Source organism: Hemiscyllium ocellatum, chromosome 30 (genome assembly GCF_020745735.1).
Source record: "Hemiscyllium ocellatum isolate sHemOce1 chromosome 30, sHemOce1.pat.X.cur, whole genome shotgun sequence".
In the NCBI taxonomy this organism is placed as follows: domain Eukaryota; kingdom Metazoa; phylum Chordata; class Chondrichthyes; order Orectolobiformes; family Hemiscylliidae; genus Hemiscyllium; species Hemiscyllium ocellatum.
In genome coordinates, this window is record NC_083430.1 from 53,325,217 (window position 1) to 53,351,926 (window position 26,710).

At 39.5% G+C, this 26,710-nt stretch overlaps 2 protein-coding genes across 2 annotated transcripts in view; one reads left to right on the forward strand and one right to left on the reverse strand.

The window, feature by feature from the left end:
* tmem234 (transmembrane protein 234) lies at positions 1-14,218 on the reverse strand. Its single transcript, XM_060847320.1, has 5 exons — positions 14,173-14,218; positions 12,423-12,574; positions 6,125-6,191; positions 4,160-4,252; positions 1-1,112 (listed from the first exon to the last, which is right to left on the reverse strand). Exons 1-5 carry the CDS (start codon positions 14,183-14,185, stop codon positions 1,036-1,038), a joined length of 402 nt encoding a protein of 133 aa, XP_060703303.1. The 5' UTR covers positions 14,186-14,218; the 3' UTR covers positions 1-1,035.
* The window catches only part of eif3i (eukaryotic translation initiation factor 3, subunit I), a 21,357-nt gene continuing 8,860 nt past the window's right edge, over positions 14,214-26,710 (forward strand). Inside the window, exons 1-7 of the mRNA XM_060847319.1 lie at positions 14,214-14,309; positions 16,167-16,259; positions 19,488-19,575; positions 21,559-21,624; positions 22,976-23,125; positions 25,501-25,628; positions 26,299-26,409. Coding sequence (XP_060703302.1) covers positions 14,307-14,309; positions 16,167-16,259; positions 19,488-19,575; positions 21,559-21,624; positions 22,976-23,125; positions 25,501-25,628; positions 26,299-26,409 — 639 coding nt within the window. The 5' untranslated portion in view covers positions 14,214-14,306. The remainder of the gene's footprint in view (positions 14,310-16,166; positions 16,260-19,487; positions 19,576-21,558; positions 21,625-22,975; positions 23,126-25,500; positions 25,629-26,298; positions 26,410-26,710) is intronic.

Genomic DNA, 26,710 nt, shown 5'->3' on the forward strand with positions numbered 1-26,710 from the left:
TACAAAACAAAATGGTCTTTTATTTAAATTAACTCACGTCAAACACAATCATTTTTAGTCAAATGTTATATCTGTCTGGATAACAAATGTTATTTAAAAGGATCCCTTCACAATAGGTCATTCCCTGTGGTCACAATGATTACCTATTTGCATTTTGTCCAATTTGTCCTTCAGATTCATAAACTCATCTGCTTAATGCAGGGGATAAATTATTTCCATATCCCAGAGCACCCTGTGGGAAACTCCATGTATTTTCTATTGCAATTATGGGCACACACATCAGGACGCTCAATTATTTGAGAAAATCTTGGAAATTCCATAGAAAATATATAGCTATCACATGCCTATGATTTTATGGATACATATGGGACAACATTGTTAATCAGTAATTGTACATTTATAAATGTATTAATACCATCTAGTGGCAGAAAGAAGGCATCACAGAATTTTTTAAAAAATACTAGGTCACACAAGATTATTCTGGGATTACATTTAAAGGGTCAGAAGACAGCAAACTGACATTATCATTTACAATTTTTCAATGTCACTCATTCACTGGAGTGGAGATACCTGTCTCCAGCATGACTTTAAAAAAATTGATTATCATGTGTTGTGTCACATATCATGGGGTAAAGAAAATACACATTATTGTTCTATATCAGGAAATGGCTGCTCCTCCCATTCATTTTAATAAAGATCAATAATAGATATTGATCTAAAAAGGCTGACTCCTAACCAAACAGAAATCAAGAACAGAAATGACTCTAACCTGACAACTGACTGAAGACAGCTGGAGTATTTATCCCCTGTAGAGGTCTATGATGTAATGTAAACACAACAACAGTGGGACAGTTTTATATCTTTAAAGTGTTTGTCTTAGACAGTGATTATTTATTCTTCTCCAATTCTTAGTTACGTCCAGGTAAGAGTTGTTCTCATTTGTCATTCTTTACTTCATGTCAGCTTTATTTTACAAGTTGATCAAGCACCGCAATACCACCAAAAGCTCGATTTAATCTTTTAGCTGTCTTGGTGTTAACTCTCCTTGTTGACTGTGCTGGCAACACACAGCGTAACACCTACAATAATCAGCAGCATTCCTATCAGAGCCACTGCAAAAGAAATGGGAAAAAGCATGTTTTTAGAATTACTTGACAAATGTACAATGAGCAAGACGACTCCCAATGCCACCTCGATGGTATTATTTAAAAGAAGACGATGCACATTGACATATTTGCTGTAAAACTGTCTGCTCAGACAGTGGACAATGCAGTGGTGCAAAGCTGAGCGAGTATGCAAAAGCATGGCACATGTAATATAATGTGAGCTTTTGGTACTAAACTTTGAAGGCAGATTGTTCCCTGAATTGCAAAACTGATAGAGGGGAAATGTGCAATGAGACCTGGGTGTCCTCATACTCCAGCTGCTAAGGCAGTAAAGAATGTAAATGAAATGTTGGCCTTCATAGTGACAGGATTTAAGTACTGGAGCAGGGATGTCTTGCTGCAAATATACATAGTCTTAATGGGACAACAACTTAAATATTTTGTGCACCTTTTGGTCTCCATATCTGAAGAAGAACGTTCTTGCTATAAGGTTAGCAGACTGGGATGATAGGACTAATGTATCAACAGAGGGTAAATCAGTGAGGGCACTATACACTGGAATTCAGAAGAATGAAAGGGGTATCTCAGAAAAACCTATAAAATTCTAACATGATTAGACAGATCGATGCAAGAGGGATTTTGCTAATGGTTCAAAACCAGGGAGTCACAGTCTAAGGATATGGGGTAAACCATTTAGGACTGAGATGAGGAGAAATTTCTTCACCCAGAGAATGATGAGCTTATCGAATTCACTACCATCAAAAGCAGCTACAGACAAAACATTGTGTGACTTTGTTAAGGATTTGGAGATAGTACTTGAGGTTAAAGGGATCAAACAATCTGGGGGATACCAGGAAGAGGGTACTGAGTTAGATGATCAACTATCATCATAATAAATATTAGAACAGGCTCAAAAGACCAAATAAGGCATCTGCTATCTCAACCTTTGGACATGTACCAGAAGCTTCCTCTCTTTTCTTATTCAATTGTATACATCCCCTGACATCCAGTGATCTCCGCACTTGTTGGTCCCACACTTCACCTTTACAACAACATGTTGACCATGCACTCTTGTTATCATCCTTATGATAGACTCTCACTGCTCTGATGTGGATTTTCCTGCAAGTAGCTACTTCCTATCCACTTTGGCCATATCCTATCTTGTCTTATTAAAATTGGCCTTTCTTTATTTCTGGCTTATCTTTGTCATTATCCATAACTACTTTAAATTTTACTATATCACCAAATTACCAGGCAGACCTGCTTCCCACCACTGCCACAGCTACCACTTGCCCAGCCTCATTCCTTAAAAATTAGATCTAAATTCCCTTTCTTGTAGCACTTACATGCTGTCTCAAAATGTTCTCCTGTAAGCCCCCTCTAAGCCTTTCACAGTTTGTCCATCCCAATGAATGCTGGAGAAGTTGAAATCCCCTTCTATCATTACCCTAGTAGAGTCATAGAGCTGAACAGCATGGAAACAGACCCTTCTGTCCAACTTGTCCATGCTGACCAGATATCCTAAATTAATCTAGTCCCACTTGCCTGCATTTGGTCCATATCCCTTTAAATCCTTCCTATTCATATACCCATCCAAATGCTTTTTAAATGTTGTTATTGTACCAGCCTCCACCACTTCCTCTGGCAGTTCATTCCATGCAAGCTCCACCCTCTGCCCCTTAAAAGATTGCCCTTTAAATCTCTTTTAAATCTTTCCCCTCTCACCTTAAACCTGTTCCCTCTGGTTCTGGATTTTCCTACCCTGGAAAAAGACCTTGGCTACTCACTACCTATGTTCCTTCATGATTTTATAGACTTCTATGAAGTCACCCCTCAGTCTCCGACACTCCAGGGAAAATAGCCCCAGCCTATTCAGCCTCTCTTTATAGCTCAAACCCTCCAACTCTGACAACATCCTTGTAAATCTTTTCTCAACCCTTTCAAGTTTCACAACATCTTTCCTATAACAGGGAGATCAGTATTGCATGCAGTATTCCAAAAGTGGCCTAATCAATATCCTGTACAGCCACAACATGATCTTCCAACTCCTATATCCAATGCATGTCCAATAAAAGCAAGCATATCAGGCACTTTCTTCACTATCCTGTCTATCTGCGACTCTACTTTCAAGAAACTATGAACCTGCACTCCAAGGTCTCTTTGTTCACCAACATGAGTTTTACAGTTCCCTTAGATTTGCCTCCATATGTGTCTTTCTACCTCTCCCTGATTATTTGGAAATCTATAGTACACCCCAAGCAAAATGATTGCCCCCTTTATGTTTTTAAGTTCTACCTCTATGACTTTGTTTGAGGAACCTTCTAAGTTATCACTCCACCTTACAGCAATCATTGACACCTTGATCAATATTGCAACACCATCTCCTCTTTTACAAACCTTGCATCTTACCCAAAGATTTTATATCCTAGGATATTGAACCGCCAGTCATATCCCCATACGTTACTTAACACCCTCAAGTCATCTGCACTACTTGCAAAACATCTAGCATTAAATAAATGCCATCCAGCCTTGCCAGGTTCTCTTGTGCCTTAACTCAATTACACTTGCACTGTCTTCTAGACTGAGTTGGATCTTCTATACCTGTTTGTGCATTATGTCCTACTGTATCTCCATTCTGTATCTCATGACCTTTTCAAATTAATTTAAACCCTAAACAACTGAACTACCAAACCCCCTGCAAGGACGTTGATCCTGTTTCAGTTCAGGTTCAACCCTTTGGAGTTTTACAGGTTCCACCTTCCCCAGCAATGAACAAAGTCATCCAGGAATCTAAAGCCCTCCATTCCGCTGCAACTCTTTAGCGACACATTTATTTGTTCTATCCACCTATTCCCATGCTCACTAGCATTTCAAAAGAAACAAGATAAATGTATGAGAGAAAAAGGAATACATGGGGAGGTTGATGGGTTGGAGGAGGAAGGCTAGGAGGTTGCTTGAGTGGAGCTTGAATACTGACCAGGTCGCATGAGCAAGTGGTTTGGTTCTATACTGTAAACACTAGGAGAAACATTGTGTAACAATGCTGCACTTACATTTGCCACCAATCTCTTCACCAAGCAACTTTCCAGTCAGTAATGTGAAAAGAAATGTCAGCGAGTTTGATAAAAGCACAGCCAATGACAGATCTGCAACGAATAAATATTTATTACTGACTAACTACCTCTCAAAAATTACAGAAAGAAGAGTAATTGTTGTGTCCATTATCAATGAACACATCACAAATGTGAATTCAAATGTAAGATAAACAGTGCTCTTCCAGCACCACTAATCCAGAATCTGGTTTCCAGCATCTGCAGTCGTTATTTTTACCTGTATTTTTACCATTCCTTGGTCTTGCCATTTATCTCAAACTTAAAGTCTTTAAACAATGAGGACATTTTTAATTTTAGAAGTTGTTAAAATTTTGCTTGAAATTATCTAATGAGATATACCAGTCACTATTTACAGGAGATAAGGCACATTCACAGACACAACTATTTGGAAACAGGAAGGACTTTTTTACATTAACTCATGGGATGTGGATCTCGTTAGTTCAGGTAGCATTGATGGGCTATCGCTAACCGTCCTTCAGAAGGTGGTGCAGAATCTTGAAGGCCATGTTATTTAGGTACACACAGTGTTATTAGGAAGGGAGTCCAGTGACAGTGAATGCATAGCATATACAGTAGTCCCCCCATAACCACAGGGGATACATTCCAAGAGCTTCGAAGGGTCTGTTGCCGTGCTGTGCATCTCTATGACTCTACCACAGAAACCTGAAACCAAGGATAGGAGTGAACACATTCATTTAAATAGGAATTTTACCTGCCCGGCAGCCCTGTCCCTAGTTCTGGAATGTTCCCTGTAATATGTCAGGCCATGGTAAATCGCGGGAAACAATTCCACAGATACAGTAGTTCTAAATCAGGATAGTGTGTGGTCTGGAGGAGGACCATTCTGAGAACTCTGTTTCTCACTCTACAACTTGCCAGACCTGCTGAGTTTCTCCAGGATATTCAGTTTTTTTTCAGGTACCCAATATCTGCAATATTTTTATTTTATTTGGCCATTTATGACTAGATATGGCACAGCTGCAAATGATCTAATGGTTGTGCAATCACTTAGCTCTGTCTATAGTACGCAATTTCTGCTGTTTGGCACTCAAGGCGTCCTGTGTTATCATTTCACCAGGATGGCAGCTCAGTTATAAAAATGCCTGTTGCTGCTCCTGACATGCCCTCCTGCATTCTTAATTGTTGCAAGGTCGATCTCCTTGCATTACGATAATAGCACGATGGGGAAATGTGCCAAGCTATGAGGTTAGAAATTGTGGATAAATAGAACTCTGCGGCTATTGATGACCCACAGTAACAGAAGGGAATAATTTTAAGTTATACATATATGCTCCAAATTACACTTATAGTCTCAAATAGTTGGAATTCTATTCATTCGTGAGAGGTGGGCATTGCTGGCTGGGTAAAGGTTTCTTGCCTATCACATGCCACGATTGCTCTTGAGGAGGTGGTGAGGAGTTGCTTTATTGAATCACCGTGGTCTATTTGGTATAGGTACACCACAATGTTTGCGACTTCTGACCAGTTTTGCTACAATTGCTACAATGGATAGCCCATTTCAGAAGGCAGTTAAGAGTGAACCACATTACCGTGGGTCCAGAGATGTACAAGCTTGCCCACCTCAAAGGTCATCAGTGTCACAGCTGGGCTTTTATGACCATTGTCTCATGATCTTCAATGGACTTCTCATTCCAGGTTATTTTCTTTTAAGTTAAATGCCACCATTTGCTGCGGTGGGATTCAAACTCCGATCCCCAAAGCATTACCTAGGTCTCTGGACAAAACCTAGGTCCAGTGACAAAACCGCTAACCATCACATTTTCTCAAGAAATGGGAAAAGCCTCAGAAACTGGCAATTGATAAAAAAAACTGCAGTAAGTAGTCATGACTTTAATAAAATATCAGTAATGTAAAGCATTTATTAGAATGAACAGAGACACCAACCTGTAGATGCCAAAGTGAAGTAGTAGATGACTGATCCACTTTGATTGAGAAGAAAAGGCACTAAATACTGAAAGACATTAAATGAAAGAAAAACAAGTAGACACTGTTTTTCACTAGATCTGAAGATGTTGTTTATGTGTTGGCTGGAGTCTGGAATAGGCCTGGTACTTTGCTCTACCCTTTAAAATCCTTATGTCAGACAGACTAATCCAGGTAATTGTAGCAGGTATTAATTACTGAGGTTATTTTACAGGCAAATGTGAATCCAGGTCCAGTTCAGAGCCAGACAACACACTGAGATATCCCAGTGGGATAGGGCAGCACAGTGGCTCAATGGTTAGCACTGCTGTCTCATAGCACCAGGGTCCCAGGTTCAATTCCAACCTTGGGAACTGTCTGTGCGGAGTTTGCACATTCTCCCCATCTCTGCGTGGGTTTCCTCCCACAGTCCAGAGATGTGCAGGTCAGGTAAATTGGCCATGCTAAATTGCCCATATTGTTAGGTGCATTAGTCAGAGGGAAGTGGGTTACTCTTCGAAGGGTCGGAGTGGACTGGTTGGGCTGATGGACCTGTTTCCACACTGTAAGAAATTGAATGTAATCAAACTGCCATCCTTATGAATTGGTACTTCAAATCTGTGTTCACTGGGGAAGAAACAAGCAATCTCCCTGAGGTAACAGTGACTGAAGGACCTGAACTTAAGAGAATTTATATTTGACAGGAATTGGTGTTGGAGAGATTGTTAGGTCTGGAGGTTGATAAGTCCCTGGGGCCTGATGGTCTACATCCCAGGGTACTGAAGGAGGTGGCTCGAGAAATCGTGGATGCGTTGGTGATTATTTTCCAGAGTTTGATAGAATTGGGATCAGTTCCTGCGGATTGGAGGGTGGCTAATGTTGTACCAATTTTTTAGAAAGGTGGGAGAGAGAAAGCAGGAAATTATAGATCAGTTAGTCTGACCTCACTGGTGGGAAAGATGTTGTAGTCTATTATAAAGGATGAAATTACGACACATCTGGATAGCAGTAACAGGATAGGTCAGAGTCAGCATGGATTTATGAAGGGGAAATCATGCTTGACTAATCTTCTGGAATGTTTTGAGGATGTAACTCTGAAGATGGACGAGGGAGATCCAGTAGATGTAGTGTACCTGGACTTTCAGAAAGCTTTTGATAAAGTCCCACATAGGAGGTTAGTGAGCAAAATTAGGGCGCATGGTATTGGGGGCAAAGTACTAACTTGGATTGAAAGTTGGTTGGCTGACAGGAAACAAAGAGTAGTGATAAACAGCTCCATTTTGGAATGGCAGGCAGTGACCAGTGGGGTACCGCAGGGATCAGTGCTGGGACCGCAGCTTTTTACAATATATATTAATGATATAGAAGATGGTATTAGTAATAACATTAGCAAATTTGCTGATGATACTAAGCAGGGTGGCAGGGTGAAATGTGAGGAGGATGTTAGGAGATTACAGGGTGACCTGGACAGATTAGGTGAGTGGTCAGATGCATGGCAGATACAGTTTAATGTGGATAAATATATGGTTATCCACTTTAGTGGCAAGAACAGGAAGGCAGATTACTACGTAAATGGAATCAATTTAGGTAAAGGGGCAGTACAAAGAGATCTGGGTGTTCTTGTACACCAGTCAATGAAGGTAAGCATGCAGGTACAGCAGGTAGTGAAGGCTGACCTTCATAACAAGAGGGATTGAGTACAGAAGCAAAGAGATACTTCTGCAGCTGTACAGGGCCCTGGTGAGACCACACCTGGAGTATTGTGTACAGTTCTGGTCTCCAAATTTGAGGAAAGACATTCTGGCTATTGAGGGAGTACAGCGTAGGTTCACAAGGTCAATTCCTGGAATGGTGGGACTACCTTATTCTGAAAGACTGGAGCGACTGGGCTTGTATACCGTTGAGTTTAGAAGACTGAGAGGAGATCTGATTGAGACATATAAGACTATTAAAGGATTGGACACTCTGGAGGCAGGAAACATGTTTCCGCTGATGGGTGCCGAACCAGAGGACACAGCTAAAAAATACAGGGTAGACCATTTAGGACAGAGATGATGAGAAACTTCTTCACCCAGAGAGTGGTAGCTGTCTAGAATGCTCTGCCCCAGAGGGCAGTGGAGGCCCAGTCTCTGGATTCATTTAAGTAAGAGTTGGATAGAGCTCTCAAGGATAGTGGAATCAAGGGTTATGGAGATAAGGCAGGAACAGGATACTGATTAAGGATGATCAGCCATGATCATATTGAATGGTGGTGCAGGCTCGAAGGGCAGAATGGCCTACTCCTGCACCTATTGTCTATTAGATTTGCTGTGTTCAAAGATAGGATATACTGTTCCTTCCTACGACATGCTCAAATTACTATCAGGGTAAACAAACCACACACACTCATTTTTTTTTGTTACTGCATATTGCGGTTGAATTAGCAATTTTTTTATTGTTCAAAGTCTAAATCTACGCTAATCTTAATAAGTTTGTAGATGACACCAAAGTGAAGAATTTTATCTAAGATTACAAAAGGGCCTTAAGCAAATGGGCCGAGGAGTGATACATGGAATTTAATTTGGATAAATGTGAGCTGTTCCGTTTTTGTAAAATGAACAGGGCAGGACCTATACAGTGAACGGTAAGGTCCTGGGGAGTGTTGATAGACTTAAGGGTACAGATAAATAGTTCTGTGAAAGTTGTATTACAAGTAGACACAGTGGTTATGAAGGTATTCAGCATGCTTTCCTTCATTGCTCCATTGAGGATAGGAGTCATGTTGCGATTGTACAGGATATTGGCGAGGTCACTTTTGGAGTACTGTATACAGTTCTGGTCACCCTGCTGTAGGAGGATATTATTAAGCTGAAGAGGGTTCAGAAAAGATTTACAAGGATGTTGCCAGGACTGGAGGGTTAGAGTTATTACGAGAGGTTGGATAGGCTGGGACTTTTCTCACTGGAGCTTAGGAGGTTGAGGGTCACCTTATTGTGGTTTATAAAATCATGAGGGGCACAGATAAGGTGAATAACAAAGGCCTTTCCCGTAGGGTTAGGAATTCAAAACATATTTTTAAAGTAAAAGGAGAAAGATTTAAAAGGGACTTGCGGGGCAACCTTTTCACACACAGGTGGTTCATATGTGGAATGGACTGCCGCTGGAAGGGGAAGATACAGGTACAGTTACAACATTTCAAAGGCATTTGGACAGGTACGTGAACAGGAAGGTTTACAGGGATATGAGCCAAATGCAGGCAAGTAGTAGATTAGTTTGGGAAAGTTGGTTGGCAAGGACAAATTGGACCAAAGGGTCTGTTTCCGTATTGTATGACTCTATCAGTGGCGATAATTGTGAACAATAGGTCATTGAATCTTTATTTTTAAAAGGAAACACAAAACATGGAGAAAGATGCTCCAGATTGTAGGTGGTTAGGTATTAGATCAAAGGAATTGCATGTGGCAGTAATTGAGAATTAGCACGGCCATCAAGATTCATCATGAAGGACAGGGTTGTTGTGACAGAGCACTGGAGAAGTCAAGGGAAAAAGGTGGAAGCTGTTATGGAATGTCACAGTGTGAGCAGGAGAAGTGTCATTTGGAATTATTAGGAAAAGGATCTGAAAACATTTGGAGGAATCAACAAGGAATGTAGGAGTACTCTGAGGTAGGCAGTTCTGCTAACAAAGCAGTGACAAGATTTTCTCAGAGTAAGGCTTCCAACATATTATATCCAGCTGTCTCCATGTGTGTTAAGCATAATTTCTTATCAATTCACATCACCACAAACAGAATAACTGGATACTTATCTCAGTGCTGACTTTTACTTAGATTACTTAATGTTCGGCCCAACAAGTCCACACTGACCTGCCAACCAGACCCATTCCCCTACATTTACCCCTGCACCTAGCACTACGGGCAATTTAGCATGGTCAATTCCACTAACCTGCACATTTTTGGACTGTGGGAGGAAACCGGAGCATCCGGAAGAAACCCACGCAGACATGGGGAGAATGTGCAAACTCCACACAGTCAGTCACCTGAGGCGGGAATTGAACCCGAGTCTCCGGTGCTGTGAGGCAGCAGTGCTAATCACTGTGCCACCGTGCCACCCATTGTGCCACCGTGCCCATATATGGAATCTTTTTGTTGAAAATGCTTACCCATTGCATTCATAATAACAATTCCTGCTTAAACACTGCTAAAAGGAGACAAACAGTTCTCATCAAGAACTAGAATGCAAAATAACGTTAAAAATAGACACCAATTTATACAGAAAATGTATGTTGATACTAAAATACGGATCGCCCAGCAGAGCTACATGTTGACATTGTTCTGTATCCATCATTGGCAGAAAATGTCATCGAGAAAAATCCTGTTGATGTGTTTGTACAAGTTTCAAAGGACATGTTTGAACATGAGGTCGGATAGCAATGGTTAAAACTGTAGTTCCTTCAATTTTTGATTCTTAAAATTCCTAGTATTGCTGGGAAGTGCTGTTTACCTAACAAGGAGAGGTAGGGTAGGATTTATACAATGAATGGTAGGGCAATGGGCAGTGTTGTAGAACAGAGAGACCTAAGAGTTCAGGTACATAATGTTTAAAGTTGGCGACACAAGTTGGTTAAAAAGGCATGCTTGCCTTCATTGCCCAGTCCTTTGGTAATTGGAAAGTCATGTTGAGGTTGTACAGGACATTGTTGAGGCATCTTCTGGAATACTTCGTCCAGTTCTAAGTCTCCCAGTTATAGGAAGGATATTATTATGCTGGAGAAGGTTTAGAAGAGATTTACCAGGATGTTGCTAGGTATGGAATGTTTGAGTTATATAGATGGGTTGGGACGTTTTTCATGGAGTGTATAAAAGTGATGTTTGGTGTGGATTGGTTGGATCTGTTTCTATGCTGCATGACTCTATAATGATGGTGATTGGCTGGGACACCAATGGCATTAATTTTAATTTCAGAGCAGGCAGGTAGATTCTGATTTACCAGTATCTCCATGGGAATACAGCAAAGATTGGCAGTTCCCCATGGCCATATCTTCTCTCCACGAAAACAGTGCAATGTACATATAAATTCCTTTTGCCTACATAATACAGGATCCTAAGTATTTTTGTATGTAGCTTCGAAAATAAGCACTGCAGGCAACACTGACGATCTTAGTTTCCAGTCTTACTTTTAGTGCAAACTCAATTGTTTAATAAATGTCTTACAATAACAGAATCACATTTAATGGCGGATACACTTTTCTGAGCCTGGCAAGCATGGGGTGGGTTGAGTGTGAATGGTCTGCTTCCAGCTGAGAATGGTCAGTGAGATGTGCTGTTCGATGTGGCTCACTAGTTGATAAATTGTCTGATTTATAGATTGGGCAATCCCCACACACGAAATCTTGTTATCACATGGTCTGCTATTATACGCTACTTATTGTTAGCCACTGTTAGTCCCCATTACAGCATTCATTCTCCAGAACCTACCTTTATCCACTCCATTGACTGTCCAACTATTCTCCCTCTTAGGACTCTATGTCCACTTATTGTTTATTCCTTACCACGCCCCCAGCCCCACCAGCCTATCTTCTGCATTACAATCAACTTTTTTCCTGGCTACAAACATAGAAATTGCTGAGGAAGAGACACCAGACCCAAAATGTTAACCCTGATTCCTCTCCACAGATGCTACCAGAACTGCTGAGCTTTTCTAGCAATTTATGTTTTTTTGTTTCTGATTTCCAGCATCTGTAGTTCTTTCAGTTTTTTAAAACTCTGTTAGAGAAAGACTGGGGAGCAAACACTGACTAGCTGCAAGGATCAAAGTCATTCTGGCACAGTTAAAGAGCAGGATGGAGATCAGGTGGGGGGGAAGCATGGTGGTCATGCTTAGACTAATGGCTGTCAGAGTTGGAGAATTGGGCAACAACAATAAGAAAACATCAATTCAGTGAATTGTGCTATGGGTTTAATTGAACAGTTTGGTAAGGTTAGGGAAAAAGCAATGAAAAGCAGGCATGCACTTTGTCATAACTGCAGCGGGCAGGCTATTGGAAACTAAGTGCTAAACAGATACATGCTTGGCCTTGGGCTTTTAATAAATGAACGCTGACTTTGTGGTTTTGGTTAGTGTAGAGAAAGGACGATCATAAAAGTGCATTAACGGCAAATCATGGACAGGTTTACATCCTAGAAATATTCATCAATTAAAATAGAGATGACTAAAACTAAAACTTGGTAATTCTCCTTATGGCAGTCCACATGATTTTAAGATTGCAATAAAGTACAGTATTCCAAAGTAATTTTCTTACCTTGTAATTAAGAAATAAAAACTTAACCTCTGCGAAGAGCTGAATGACAATGTTTCTAGACTTAACCTTCTCTATTCCCTCCGTGCCCTTTTTCAGAAAGGGGTTTGTTCCACCCCAAAGGAGTGCCACGAGGAAGAGGCAGCAAACTTCCACTGAAATAAAAGGCATGGACCAAGACTCTAACTAAATCCTATTGATTAATTTTTCAGTTCCATTGGTGACATATCAAGAAAATATCTACAATATGAGGCCAAGCCAATATGTACTAGAGCATGGCTATTTTGAGTAAAGTGACAAAAGAAGACAAGAATTATGCAATGTCCTGTGAGCATGCAGTGCCTCAGTTTCAAATTCTATTAATCAACTTATTAGTATGGCGCTTTGTACTCATGCACAGCAGAAATACAGGAACTACAATAATGTCATGAACCAACAACACAAATTTCAAACCTCCATTTCAAGGGCACAGTATAAGATAGTATTCAACATGCTCCCTTTATCAAAACAAAACACGAATGTTTGGAAGCACATTGGGAGTACATGTCATCATTACCAATTTAATTTTTGGTTAAATTTTTATATTTATGTAAATAGCAAAATTCTTGATTGTTTCTACTTGTAATCATAGAATTACATTGAGAAAGTTGGGGACTGCTGAGCTTTTAGGAATTGATTCCAAAAAGCTAAAATAAATATTCTAAACTTCTTTACCTAGTAAACCCAAATGTTAATACACTGAGGTATCACATTACAGCCTGATATGTGACGAAGATAGACACTTTGAGGAAAACGAGTCTCCATTTCCAGACTCATCCGAGGAACTCAAGAAATGAAAAGTTTGAGTTTTTCAGGACATTTGAAATACGTCTCATTTTGTACAAATCGCTGTTCATGATGGCATTTATGATGGAGATACTACCACATTCTCAGGTGTCATTAGGGGTCAGCTGTGTGAGCCAGCTACACTGACGTCTCATTAAATAGATAAAGGTATAAGAAGGATGACATTCATCTCTCTCCTGTATATTTTTAAAGTGATGCATAACCCCACTGCAGATGTCGGCAAATAGTTAGTGTAAATATATTTCAGAAATGTACGATAGTTTTTGTTAGGTTAATGTGAGTGTGTTGTCCCTTTCCTCATCCCAGTGACACATTAACACCCGGTGGAGGCAGAGGGAGGGAGCGGGCTTTCAGTCCTCACACCGAGAGTCACCCGGGGGGCAGTCCCCGGGGGTGGGGGGGGGCAGTCCCCGGGGGTGGGGGGGGGGGCAGTCCCCGGGGGTGGGGGGGGGGCAGTCCCCGGGGGTGGGGGGGAACTGTCCCGGGGGTGGGGGGGAACTGTCCCGGGGGGAACTGTCCCGGGGGTGGGGGGGAACTGTCCCCGGGGGTGGGGGGGAACTGTCCTGGGGGGAACTGTCCCGGGGGGGAACTGTCCCCGGGGGTGGGGGGGAACTGTCCCCGGGGGTGGGGGGGAACTGTCCCGGGGGTGGGGGGGAACTGTCCCGGGGGGGAACTGTCCCGAGGGTGGGGGGGAACTGTCCCGGGGGGAACTGTCCCGAGGGTGGGGGGGAACTGTCCCGGGGGGAACTGTCCCGGGGGTGGGGGGGAACTGTCCCGGGGGTGGGGGGGAACTGTCCCGGGGGTGGGGGGGAACTGTCCCCGGGGGTGGGGGGGAACTGTCCCCCGGATCGGGATCGGGGCCGGGACCGAGAGGCGGACGTTGTGAAGACTGAGGGAAATCACTCACCGACCGTCGCCATGGCATCGGATCACCCCCTCACCCCTGACCCCACGTAGGGTCAGTTCCGGCGGCGTGCGGGTGCGTCACTTCCGTGTTCTCTTCGGGCCGACTCTCAGAGTCACCTCATCATCAAAAGCAGCATGGTGAGTGTTAGAGAGTAATAATGTAGATAATATGGTGTTAGAGAGTAATAATGTCCTGTTAGAGAGTAATAATGTAGATAATATGGTGTTAGACAGTAATAATGTCCTGTTAGAGAGTAATAATGTAGATAATATGGTGTTAGGCAGTAATAATGTCCTGTTAGAGAGTAATAATGTAGATAATATGGTGTTAGAGAGTAATAATGTCCTGTTAGAGAGTAATAATGTAGATAATATGGTGTTAGACAGTAATAATGTCCTGTTAGAGAGTAATAATGTAGATAATATGGTGTTAGACAGTAATAATGTCCTGTTAGAGAGTAATAATGTAGATAATATGGTGTTAGACAGTAATAATGTCCTGTTAGAGAGTAATAATGTAGATAATATGGTGTTAGACAGTAATAATGTCCTGTTAGAGAGTAATAATGTAGATAATATGGTGTTAGACAGTAATAATGTCCTGTTAGAGAGTAATAATGTAGATAATATGGTGTTAGACAGTAATAATGTACTGTTAGAGAGTAATAATATAGATAATATGGTGTTAGAGGGTAACCATAGAGTCATAGAGATATACAGCACAGAAACAGACCCTTCAGCCCAACACATCCATGCTGACCAGATATCCTAACCTAATCTAGTCCCATTTGCCAGCATTTGACCCATATCCCTCTAAACCCTTCCTATTCATATACCCATCCAGATGCCTTTTAAATGTTGCAATTATACCAGCCTCCACCACTTCCACTGGTAACTCATCACATACACACACCACCCTCTGCACAAAAAGATTGCCCCTAAGGTCACTTTTAAATTTTTCCCCTGTAATATAGATAATATGGTGTGAGAGTAATAATATAGAGAATATAGTGTTAGAGAGTAATAATATAAATAATATAGTGATGGGGGGATGCAGTGAGTGTTAGAGAGTGATGATGTAGATAATATAAAGATGGAGAGGTGACAGTGAGTACTTTTGATTTGATTTATTGTTGTCATTTGTACCTAAGTACAGTGAAAAATTTTGTTTTGTGAGCAGTACAGGCAGTTCATAGCATACAAGGACTTAGATCATAGATTGTTTAGACAGAGTGAGGTATACAAATTTACAGCTATACAGGAGGTGCATAAAAACAAGATCACAAGATTTAACAGTAGAATGATCCATTTAGCAATCTGATAACAGCAGGGACAAAGCTGTTTTTGAACTTATTGGTGCGTATATTTTAACTTTTGTATCTTCTGCTTGATGGAAGAGGTTGTAGGAGAGCATTACCAGGATGTGTTGGGTCTTTGATGATGTTGGCTGCCTTTCTGCGGCAGCGAGAAGTGTAGATGGAGTCCATGGATGATAGGTTTCCTTGTGTAATAATTTGGATGTGCGCACAACTTTCTGTAGTTTCTTATGGTTGCTGTACCAGACCATGTTGCACCCAGATAGGATGCTTTCTGGGTGCATTTTAAACGTTGGTGAGGGTCCTTATGGATTTGCTGAATTTCCGAAGCCTTATGTGGAAGAAGAGACGTTTTTGCACTGCCGTGACCGTTGCATGGGAAGACCAGGACAGTTTGTTGGTTATCATATTAGTTATTGAAGAGTAATGTTGCAGATACCATAAAGAGGTCGTGGTGTGTATTAAAATGTAATAATGTAGAAAATATATACTAGGGTGATCAGGATAAGTATTGCAGAGGGAGAGAGAAGTATGGTTCTGTAGTCCAAAAATGAGTTGTGGCCTCTAAACCTGAGGAGGTTTACAGAGTTTTAGCATTTTATCAATGAATTGAAATTGAATAATTAATGGATCTTGTTTTGTTGCTGTAACACATTGCTTCTTAATTTTTTTTTTGCAGAAGCCCATCCTGTTACAAGGTCATGAAAGATCAATCACTCAAATTAAATACAACAGAGAAGGTGATTTAGTGTTCTCTTGTGCAAAAGATACTGTAAGTATAACACACAACTTATGGAATGTTGCAGTAACTTACTCCATTAATTTGCTGTCTTCATGACTATATTTACATTATGCAAATATGTAATTACAACAGTAAATCTTAGGAACAGAAGTAGGTCATTCGGCCCATCAAGTCTGCTCTGCCTTTTATGGTTGATCTGATCATTCTCACCTCTACTTTTCTGTTTTTTTTCCATACAACCTCTTGATTCCCTTGCTGACTAAAATCTGTCTATGCCAGCCTTGAATGTATTTAATTACCCACTTAATTACCTTAATTGCCCTCTACAGTAAAGAATTCCACAGATTCACTGACCTCGCGGTGGTTCAGTGGTTCACCTCACAGCACCAGGGACCTGGGTTTGATTTCACCCTCTGTCTTTGTGGAGTTTGCACATTCTCCTTGTGTCTGCATGTGTTTCCTCCAGGTGCTCCCATTTCCTCCCACAGTCCAAAGATGTGCAGGTTAGGGGTGGACTGGCCATGCAAAATTACCCATAGTGTGCAGGGATGTGTAGGCTAGGTGGATTAACCATAGGAAATACAAGGATGGGATGAGGTGGGTCTGGAAGGAGTGCTGTTCAGAGGGGTTGGTTTGGAGTCGAAGGGCTGAATGGCCTGCTTCCACACTATAGGATTACTCTGAGAAGAAATTCTACTGATCTGTGTTTTAACTGGATGACTCCTTATTCTGAGATTATAGCCTTTTGTCCTAGATTCTTCCACAAGGGGAAACAAACTCTGCATCTACATTGTCAAGTCCTCTAAGAATCTTGTTTGTTTCAATAAGGTCACACATGTTTTTGTTCACCCATTTAAACTGTCTATGTCCCTCTGCAGACTCTTTGTATCATCCTTTGTATTATCTGCAAACTTCGCTATAATATATCACTTCCCTCATGCAAGTCATTCTTATCTGTTGTAAATAATTGTGGTCCCAGTACTGACCCTTATGGCACTCCACAAATTGCAGGTTGCCATTGTAAAAATGCTCCGCTTATCCCAACTCTGTCTTCTATAAGTTAGCCAGTCCTCTACTCATGCTAATATATTACCTCCAATGCCATCTTAAATCACCTAACGTGCTACCTTATCAAACACTTGTTGAAAATCCAAATGTATCACTTCTACTGCTTTCCCTTCATGAAGCTATGCTGAATCTGCGTAATCATATTATGTGTCTCATTAATGAACTGCTGTTACGTCCTTTAGAATTGACTGTATCAGTTTCTCAGTAGCACATCAAGCTAATCAGTCTCCAATTGTCTCGATTTGTTGTCTTCCCACTTTAATAAAGGTCTTATGGTGGCAATTTTCCAGTTCTCTGGAATGTTTCCAGAATCTGAGGATTCTTGAAAAGTTACTACAGTGCATCCACTAACTCTGTAACTGCTTCCTTTAATATCCTAGGATACATTCTATTGGGGAAATACAGGTCTTTAGTTTTCTGATCACCTTTTGTATAGTGATAGTTATTGTATTTATTTCCACTCTTCTTTTTAGGCCTTGATTATTTAGTACTTTTAGAACGCCATTTGTGTTTTCTCCTGTGATGCACAATATTTATTTCAAGTCGAAATGATTTTGTGTGGCTTTGGCTGCAAATACTTTAAACTGAAGGTGTGAGTCTAAAGTTTTTAATGGCAGTATTGTTTAAAGTTTAATGTATTCTGGCTGAGGCTTCAGTCACGCAATTCTGTCTACTTAATGGCCCAGCCTATTGCCAGGTTAACTTTGAGGTCTCCTGAATGAGCAGGTTAACACCTGAGATATAGCTATTTGGTCAAATTAATAATTAAATTTTATGAGAAAATTAAATATAATTTGTTGTAAAGTTAATTGATGAAGTCAATTTGAAATTAAAATTCCTAAATGGTTGGCTTCACTTTTAATTGCTTCTAGGAGAAAGTGAGGACTGCAGATGCTGGAGATCAGAGCTGAAAATGTGTTGCTGGAAAAGTGCAGCAGGTCAGGCAGCATCCAAGGAGCAGGAGAATCGACATTTCGGGCATGAGCCTTTCATCAGGAATCATTCCTGAAGAAGGGCTCATTCCCGAAATGTCGATTCTCCTGCTCCTTGGATGCTGCCTGACCTGCTGCGCTTTTCCAGCAACACATTTTCAGCAGCGTTCACCTTTAATTGCCCCAACCTAATGGGAAGCAGTAGCATAGTGGTAACGTGGCTGAGCTATTAGACCAGAGGCCTATGTTATGATTTGGGAATGTGGATTTAAATCCCACCACAGCTGCTGATGCAGTTTAAGTTCAATGAATAAGTCTGGAACCAAAGCATATCACAGTGGCGGTGCCTTGATACCCACCTAGTTCACTTGTGTCCTTTTATGAAGGGAATTCTGTCACCCTAATATGGGCTGGCCTATACATGATTCTAGATCCACAGCAAGGTAATGTCCTCTGAAGTGGCCAAGGCAATCCTGCAGGTCAAGCAGTAAGACATAGACAACAAATACTGACCTTGCTGGTAATCCCATGGAAGAAGACATTTTCTCCCAGTATAACACAAAATAAATTCCTTTTATTATGCCTCTGCTCATTTTTTGGATTTTGAACAATAATTTGTAGAAAATTTCTTCTCTCCATTTTGAGGACATTTCCTTGAACCCTTTCTGCTATGAAAAATGAAATAAAGCTAAAATATTTGTGAGAGCTTCCTGTCATGTGTAGTCAGACTGTTGAAATCCTTACAAACTGTCCATTTTTGATTTATTTTAAAAGACAATGGTGTCTCCCATTGATTGGCCTCTGAGTCGGCCCAGACCTAGACTATACAAATGGATAAATTCCATGTACTAACCTTCCTGAGTAGGTAGACATTGTTCTAGGGTAGTGCCAAACACGTACGTACAAAACCTGTGTCAAATGTTGTAGGTAGTATAAATACTTAACTAGCTAAACTGGAATCATATTTATATCTAGGCTCAATCAGATCAGTTGTTTACAAATAGTTGCTTTGATCCAAGGAGCTGTTGGATTAAAAAGTTTTTTTAATGAAAAGGGAAGTTACCCACAATTTAAATTTATAATCATTGAGATTGACTTGGTAATTTACAGTGCAGTGGGATTTTCTGTAACAAAATTCATGCTTTGAGATTTTAGTGAGTTTCATGGATTGAATGGTGACAAGTGAAAACAAGTAGGAACAAAGTTAAAGTTCAGAAATAATCAACTAGTCATTCTGTTTTTTTTCTCTGTTACACAGGTTGTTAATGTCTGGTATTCTCTGAATGGTGAGAGGCTTGGCACTTACAATGGGCACACTGGAGCAGTATGGTGTGTTGATGTTGACTGTATCCTTAATGGCTAGATTTATATTTACCATCTGATTAAGCAGAAACCAACATATTGCATGGATACATTCACTACATATATTTACAGTGAAAGTCTGAAGTCTTGTTTGCAAGTATCACATCGTGACAATAATCAGTGACCAAAGCAATTGGAGTTTATTGGAAGAGGCACAATACCAGAATCCCACGATCGAGAATGATGTGTGTGCTTTCTGTCATGCTGGTTGCTAAAGGGTTTTAGATTTTAAAAGGGTTTTAGAATGCAACCAAGTATTTCACAGGTGTTCAGCTCGTCTTTGCTGTCAGTGCCAAAACTTTCCTCTTTTCTATCTGAGTGAAATGCTTCATTTGACTTTTGATGTGTCATCCTGTCTGGAGACAGGACCAAGGCAGTTGATTAGAATCGGGTGATAGTTTTCCAATGGGGCCATTGATGCTTTTCTTCCATTCTCAGCCGAGACAGTCCAAGAATTCCAATTTTTAAAAATTCCAATGTACAAGTTACAATTCCCATTGGCATTTACTTTTGGAAATTCTTTGAGAGATTCCCAATATTGTAAGACTAAATATTTTGAATGTCAAACATTCTTACTGTCAGGTTCCTGCTGCTGAAATTGCCACAATATTGTGGAATTTGAGCAGTAATAAATACTTCTATTTTTATGCAGTTTCTTTTTTATGACAAAGCACATTTTCAGTTTTAGAAGTTTCTATCTTGTGGGAAGCCTATTTTTTGCAATGCTGAATGCCATTTTGATTGCATTTATCCTTGATACAAATGGATACCACACGTGATGGTGATTCTGTGTAATAAGACCATAAGCATGTAGATAGGATTGTGAAGGTGGCATTTGGTGTGCTTTCCTTTATTGGTCAGAGTATTGAGTACAGGGGTTGGGAGGTCACGTTGCGTCTGTACAAAACATTGGTTAGGCCACTGTTGGAATATTGCGTGTAATTCTGGTCTCCTTCCTATCGGAAAGATGTTGTGAAATTTGAAAGGGTTCAGAAAAGATTTATAAGGATGTTGCCAGAGTTGGAGGATTTGAGCTATAGGGAGAGACTGAACAGGCTGGGGCTGTTTTCCTGGAGCATTGGAGGCTGAGGCGTGACCTTATCGAGGTTTACAAAATTATGAGGGGCATGGACAGGATAAATAGGCAAAATCTTTTCCATAGGGTGAGAAGGAAAGATATAAAAGAGACCTAAGGGGCAATGTTTTCACTCAAAGGGTGGTACGTGTATGGAATGAGCTGCCTGGGGAAGTGGTGAAGGCTAGTATAGTTGCAACATTTAAGAGGCATCTGGATAGGTATATGAATAGGAAGGGTTTGGAGGGATATGGGCCAGGTACTAGCAGGTGGGACTAGATTGGGTTGGGATATCTGGTCGGCGTGGACAAATTGGACCGAAGGGTCTGTTTCCATGCTGTACATCTCTATGACTCTAAGACACAGGAGCAGAAATTAGGCCATTCAGCCTATCAAAATCTGTGAAATGCAAAGCAGAATATTTATTGTCTATGTAATCCATTGTTTGTGTGCTGACCTCCACTAAAATCTGATGAGACCTAATGGTGTTATGCATTCATGTGTACTAAAATTCACTTGATCACTGCAGCTTTGATTTTTGTATCTTCAGAATTTGTAACTTTTGAAGGTAAAATCTAGCAGTTTTACATTGTGAGTTATCCAGAAACCTGAATATTCTTTATGGTAAGGGGACACACCTGTCAAGATAAATTATTTGCATATTACAAGGGAAGGTTAATCAGAATGAGGAAATTCATGTTCCCTGAGATCTCTTGATTAATTTGGAAGGCCTTCAGATTAAATGATACAATTTTCTCAATGTGGCATATTGTCTTATCCCTCACAAGTATTCAGTAAAGCAGTGTTATTCAAAGGAATTAAAGTTGTTCTGTGTACATGTCTTGAATTTCCAAACAGGTTCTTCATTTTTTTTCCTTAATCTGATAATTAGGGGATACAAAACAAGTGTTAACTGGTTCAGCAGATAATTCATGCAGACTTTGGGACTGTGAAACAGGTAAGATATTGCATCTGAGGAAGGGCAATCAATCCTGAAATGTTTTCTCTGCTTTCTCTTCACAGATGTTGCCAGATCTGTTGAGCATTTCCAGCGACTTCTCTTGTTGTTTCTGATTTATAGCATCCACAGTTCTTTCAGCTTTTATTAAGATATTGCATCATTAGATTCTCCAATCACCTTTGTAAATATCAGTGTTGTTATTATGGAATTAATAATCCTGAGTCCCATTCTAATGTCCTGGCAATGTGGGTTCAGATCCCATCATAGCAAGCGGTGAAATTTAAATTCAATAAAAGTCTGTAATTTAAATTTCATCTAAGGCCAACTATAACCATTGTCAATTGTTGCAAACATCCATCTCATTCACTTAAATTCTTTAGGGAGGTAAGTCTGCCATCCTTAACATGTCTGGCCCACAAATGACTCCAGACCCACAACAATGAACTTGCTTCTTAGCTCCCCTCTGAAATGACTCTAGCAAGGTACTCCCCTCAGGGAGTGGGCAAAAAATACTGACCTTGCCAGTGATGCCCATGTTCCATGAACATACTAAAAAACAGTCTATGATTGAGAAGATTCTATTTTTCCCTCATTTCCTCCCTTTCTTTCCAAAGGATTTCCATATAAAAGGTCTTTTCTGACAGTTGCACTCTCTTCTCTCATGCTGAATTCACCACTATTGATGTGCAGATCTTGAGAAGTGTGAGGATGCTGTTTGATGTTACTGCACGGATACTGCTGAGTCCTGCCTCATTTTACCACATGCACCTTCACAGCTGTGGTCAGGGACTGACACTGTCATCAACTATTTACCTTTTCTCTCTCCCTTAATCTAATTGTACTGCTCTATCGCCACACTGCCAGACATTAGCTAACTGGGTAGAACAAAACTTGGATTAGCGATTTTCCAGTCTTTATGTATGTTTCAGTTACTGGTGAAGTCAACTTGTTAAGCCATCAGGAATCCTGCATTACAACTGTGACCACATTTTGGAAGAATTTGATTGGTTGTTAAGCTTTTTGAAACATCCAGTGGTCATGAAAAGCACTATATAAGCACTCTCTTTTCATTTTACCAACTTATTGGTTAATGTGTAGTGGCAAAGACTTTTATATAATGGCAATTAACTTTTATATACCGAAGGTTATGTTAATCTTCATATTAGGATTAGTCTCCAGAATTTGTAAAGTAAAACTGTTAAAATAAAGTTTGCTGATTTTGTTAAATGTATTATCTGCTGTATTTAATTCTATTTTCATGCAATATTTGACCATTTGTAGCGCTGCCTATTTGTTTTGCAAGTTTGGCTTGTTTTGCATTCATTCGATTGACAATTTTCATTACTAGGGAAGCAACTTGCTTTGTTTAAAACAAGTTCTGCTGTCAGAACGGGTGGATTTGACTTCAGTGGAAACATCGTCATGTTTACAACTGACAAGCAGATGGGCTACCATTGTTATGTCAGCTTCTTTGACATTCGAGATCCTGCTCAGATAAGTAAGGAAGTATGTTTTAATGGTTGCAAGAAAAAGCTTTTCTTTGAAGGTTAATCTTAAAGAGCATTTTTAAAGAAAGTCTGACTTTTTAGTACCAGCTGGTTAAATTACAGATAAGAAAACTAGTGGGATATGGTACAACAGCAGCTCACATGTAGCAATCTAATCTTGTAATCCTCATCGATTTCTTCACCACTGCATATTTTTTAGTGGATACAGAGTACAGATACACAGATGAAATGAATGTTTACAATACCTACATTTACAAAATGGGCAGATTTTGTAGTTTTATGTAGGGAGTTTTCAGGAACTTGGGAATATAAAGATAATACATACTTTCTTTTCTTTGGTGTGTATCAATTTATGATTGTTTATGCAATAACTGAAGATCAATAATTTGGAACTGTCAACTGAAAAGTTAATTTGGAATCTTAATATTGTTTAAAATGGGCTAGGTATTGAAAATGTTTAGCAGTTATTGGCCTAACCTTAAAACTAACCTCCACCTGAACAGATTGATGAAAGTGAAATTGGACTTGACTTCCACAGTGGTCTCCATCTGATGGTGCTGTTTTTTCAGTGATAAAGAAAGCTTGTGTGGTATCTATCCTGTTTGACAAAATATTTCATATCAATAACAATTATTGATAACTGTTGCCACGTTAATTTTAGGAGCTTTTCCTTTTCCTCACTATATTTTTCCTTGTCTTGTTTTTGTTGTTATTTTGACTTTGCCATTTATTTGTTTTGCATGCAGAACACAGCAGTGTGAAATCCTTGAACAAAGGAAATGGGGTTACAGTGCTTGCTTCCAACATGTGTTAATACTCACATTGTGTCCTACTTTTATACTGCAGTGCACAAACCAACCTTTATATACCATATATACTCGTGTAAAAGTCAAATTTTTTAGACTGTTTTTAAAGGTTCAATTAATAGGGTCGACTAATACGTGGTTACTAGCTTTGAGGGGCTGAAATTCATGCTGCAGTTCGAAATACCATATTATTAGCAGAAGTCGATTTGATCGCACAACTAATCCAAGGTAAAGAAGCAATACACAATGAATTACGGTAAAGCTAATTACAGTATAAAAGCAAGAGAAACTAGAATGAATTACTGGTTGTAAATTTCATTTATATACCGATACAAATCTAACAGGTCAAAGATTCATTGAAATCCTGCAAAATCACACTGGTCAACATCGTCGTAACCTGGTATAATGGCACACTTAAAATGAAACATTTATTAAATTCTGAATATGTAAGTGTCGTGAATTTTCCTGCCAAATTTTTCAGTTTCCCTCCCATTTACTCTCCTATTTTATGAACCTCAGCAACATTAACAGTTTTGTCAAAGAATTAAAGATATATGTAGCTAATATATCTCACTTTTATTCAGATATAATGGCACAATTAAAATATTAACTTTTGGGTGTCTAGTGAAGAAAGTGCAATAAGTACCAATAGACGTAATACTGGTCTGAATGAATGAATGAATCAATCAAAGCATGCTGTAGTAAACCCAGTGGGCTAAGTAGTGTTATGAATGAATGGAGACGCAATATAGTAAACAAGAGCGGTGAGTAGAGTTACCGGTATGTATGAATGAACGCGATTTCGTTTAAGTGGGTTAATGGGAACATGCAGTTTCCTTTGTAAGAGGGTTATAATGCAATATAGTAGGGTCGACTTTTATATGGGATATATGGAAAGTACAAGACATTTTGGCCAAAAATAAGGGATCGACATTTACATGAGTATATATGGTAATTTAATATTGTGTTCTAATGGCTGAAAACCTATTAAATTTGAGGCCATCTGCATTTTTTCATCTATCACTTGTTAAATAATGTTGCTGTAATAATTTCTCATAGTTTTATATCCTGCATCTATTTTTATTTTGATCTTAGTAGTGTTATCCATGACTTTAACCCAGCCTTACATTCCCTCGGTATCATTGAACTCCCAGACTCTAATCTCCTACACATCCCACAAACTGTCCCCATTCCACCATTAATTAGGAGCTTGCAAACACCGTTCCTCTCTTCTTTTGAACCCCAGTTCCACTGTGATTTTCATTTTTTGAAAAACATAAACTATATATTTAAACTTCAAATCAACTTTTGTCAGGTCAGAGCTTTCTAAGGACAAATTGACTGTCAGTTTTCTGTGTATACAATTCTGTGTAAAAATTGGCTGCCTTTCTTTAACATGATAATAGTAACTACACTTCACAAGTACTTTATTGTCTGGACAATACTTTGAGATGACCTGAAGTTAGGAAGGGTGTTATGTAAATGTAAGACTCTTTTGACCTTTTATTAAGTAATCTCAGAGCTTTAATTTGAGATTTACTTTCCTTATGAATTGTTAGGTAACAATGAACCATATATGAAGGTTCCAGCCAGTGAATCAAAAATAACCAGTGCTGTTTGGGGACCTCTTGGAGAATTTGTCATTGCAGGACATGAAAATGGTGAATTAGTGCAGTACAGTGCTAAGGTAAGGAGAAATTGCAGAATGATTGCAATCCAGTGGCAACATCAGAATATAAATGGTGCACTGTGCTACTGTTAACCAGAGAAACTACACCATCTGCAATCATTGGTTAATTCTGAAACATTTAAAATTATGATTGCCTCAGTGTGATAACTGATTTCCTCCTCCATCCTCTTTCTATTTATTTCAACATTTTTATTTTATATATTCATTTTAATATTACCCTTGACAAGGAATAGTGCTTCTATTTCCTTTGAAATTCAAGGTGTTTCGCAAAGAAATAGCTTTAATTTAAAACCGACTGTGTTTGAAAAATCACAGCTCTTGAGGATGGTTCATTTTGAAGGACCCTTCCTAAGCAATGATGTTCTTTTTTATTGCTTGTCTTCACATAGAAAGCTTACAAGCTGTAGTTACATTTTATTACACCAAAGTGACTAGCTTTGATAATGCCCAATACCTTTATCTAATGTCTTGAGGAAAACTTATTTATTTGAGAGGATGACCTGGTATTAATGTCACAATTCTACATGGATTAGTGATTTTAAAGAGCGCTCCTTTGTTATTCTGGAGTCATGCCTGTTCTATCAAATATGTCTTTGAAGTGATTGAATACTGGTGATTTATTTGTTTTATTTTGCAATTATTGACACTTATGTTACTTTATTGACAGTCTGGGGAAATAATGACAAAAGCAAAAGAACACACCAAGCAAATTAATGACATTCAAACATCCTTAGACCTGACCATGTTTATCACTGCTTCAAAGGACAGTACTGCCAAGGTAAACAGTGTTTTCCAGTGTCACAATTTGTCATTTTTCTGATGTAAGCTGAACTGTTAATTCATACAGGTTCAATGTTCTGTTCCAAATTAAGTTAGTAGAGCTATTATTACATTAGGGACAAAGTCTGTTTTGCAATATTAAAAAGGAGGATTTTTGTTGTAGAATAAGGTTTGACTGGCCTTGCTATCTGAAGATATTCATTTTCTAAACCTTCTCAATGCCTTATTCCATCAAATGTCGTTGTGTTGTTGGAGGCAGTTTTTCTCCAGCCTTAAGTATTTAGCTGTTGTTTCCATGT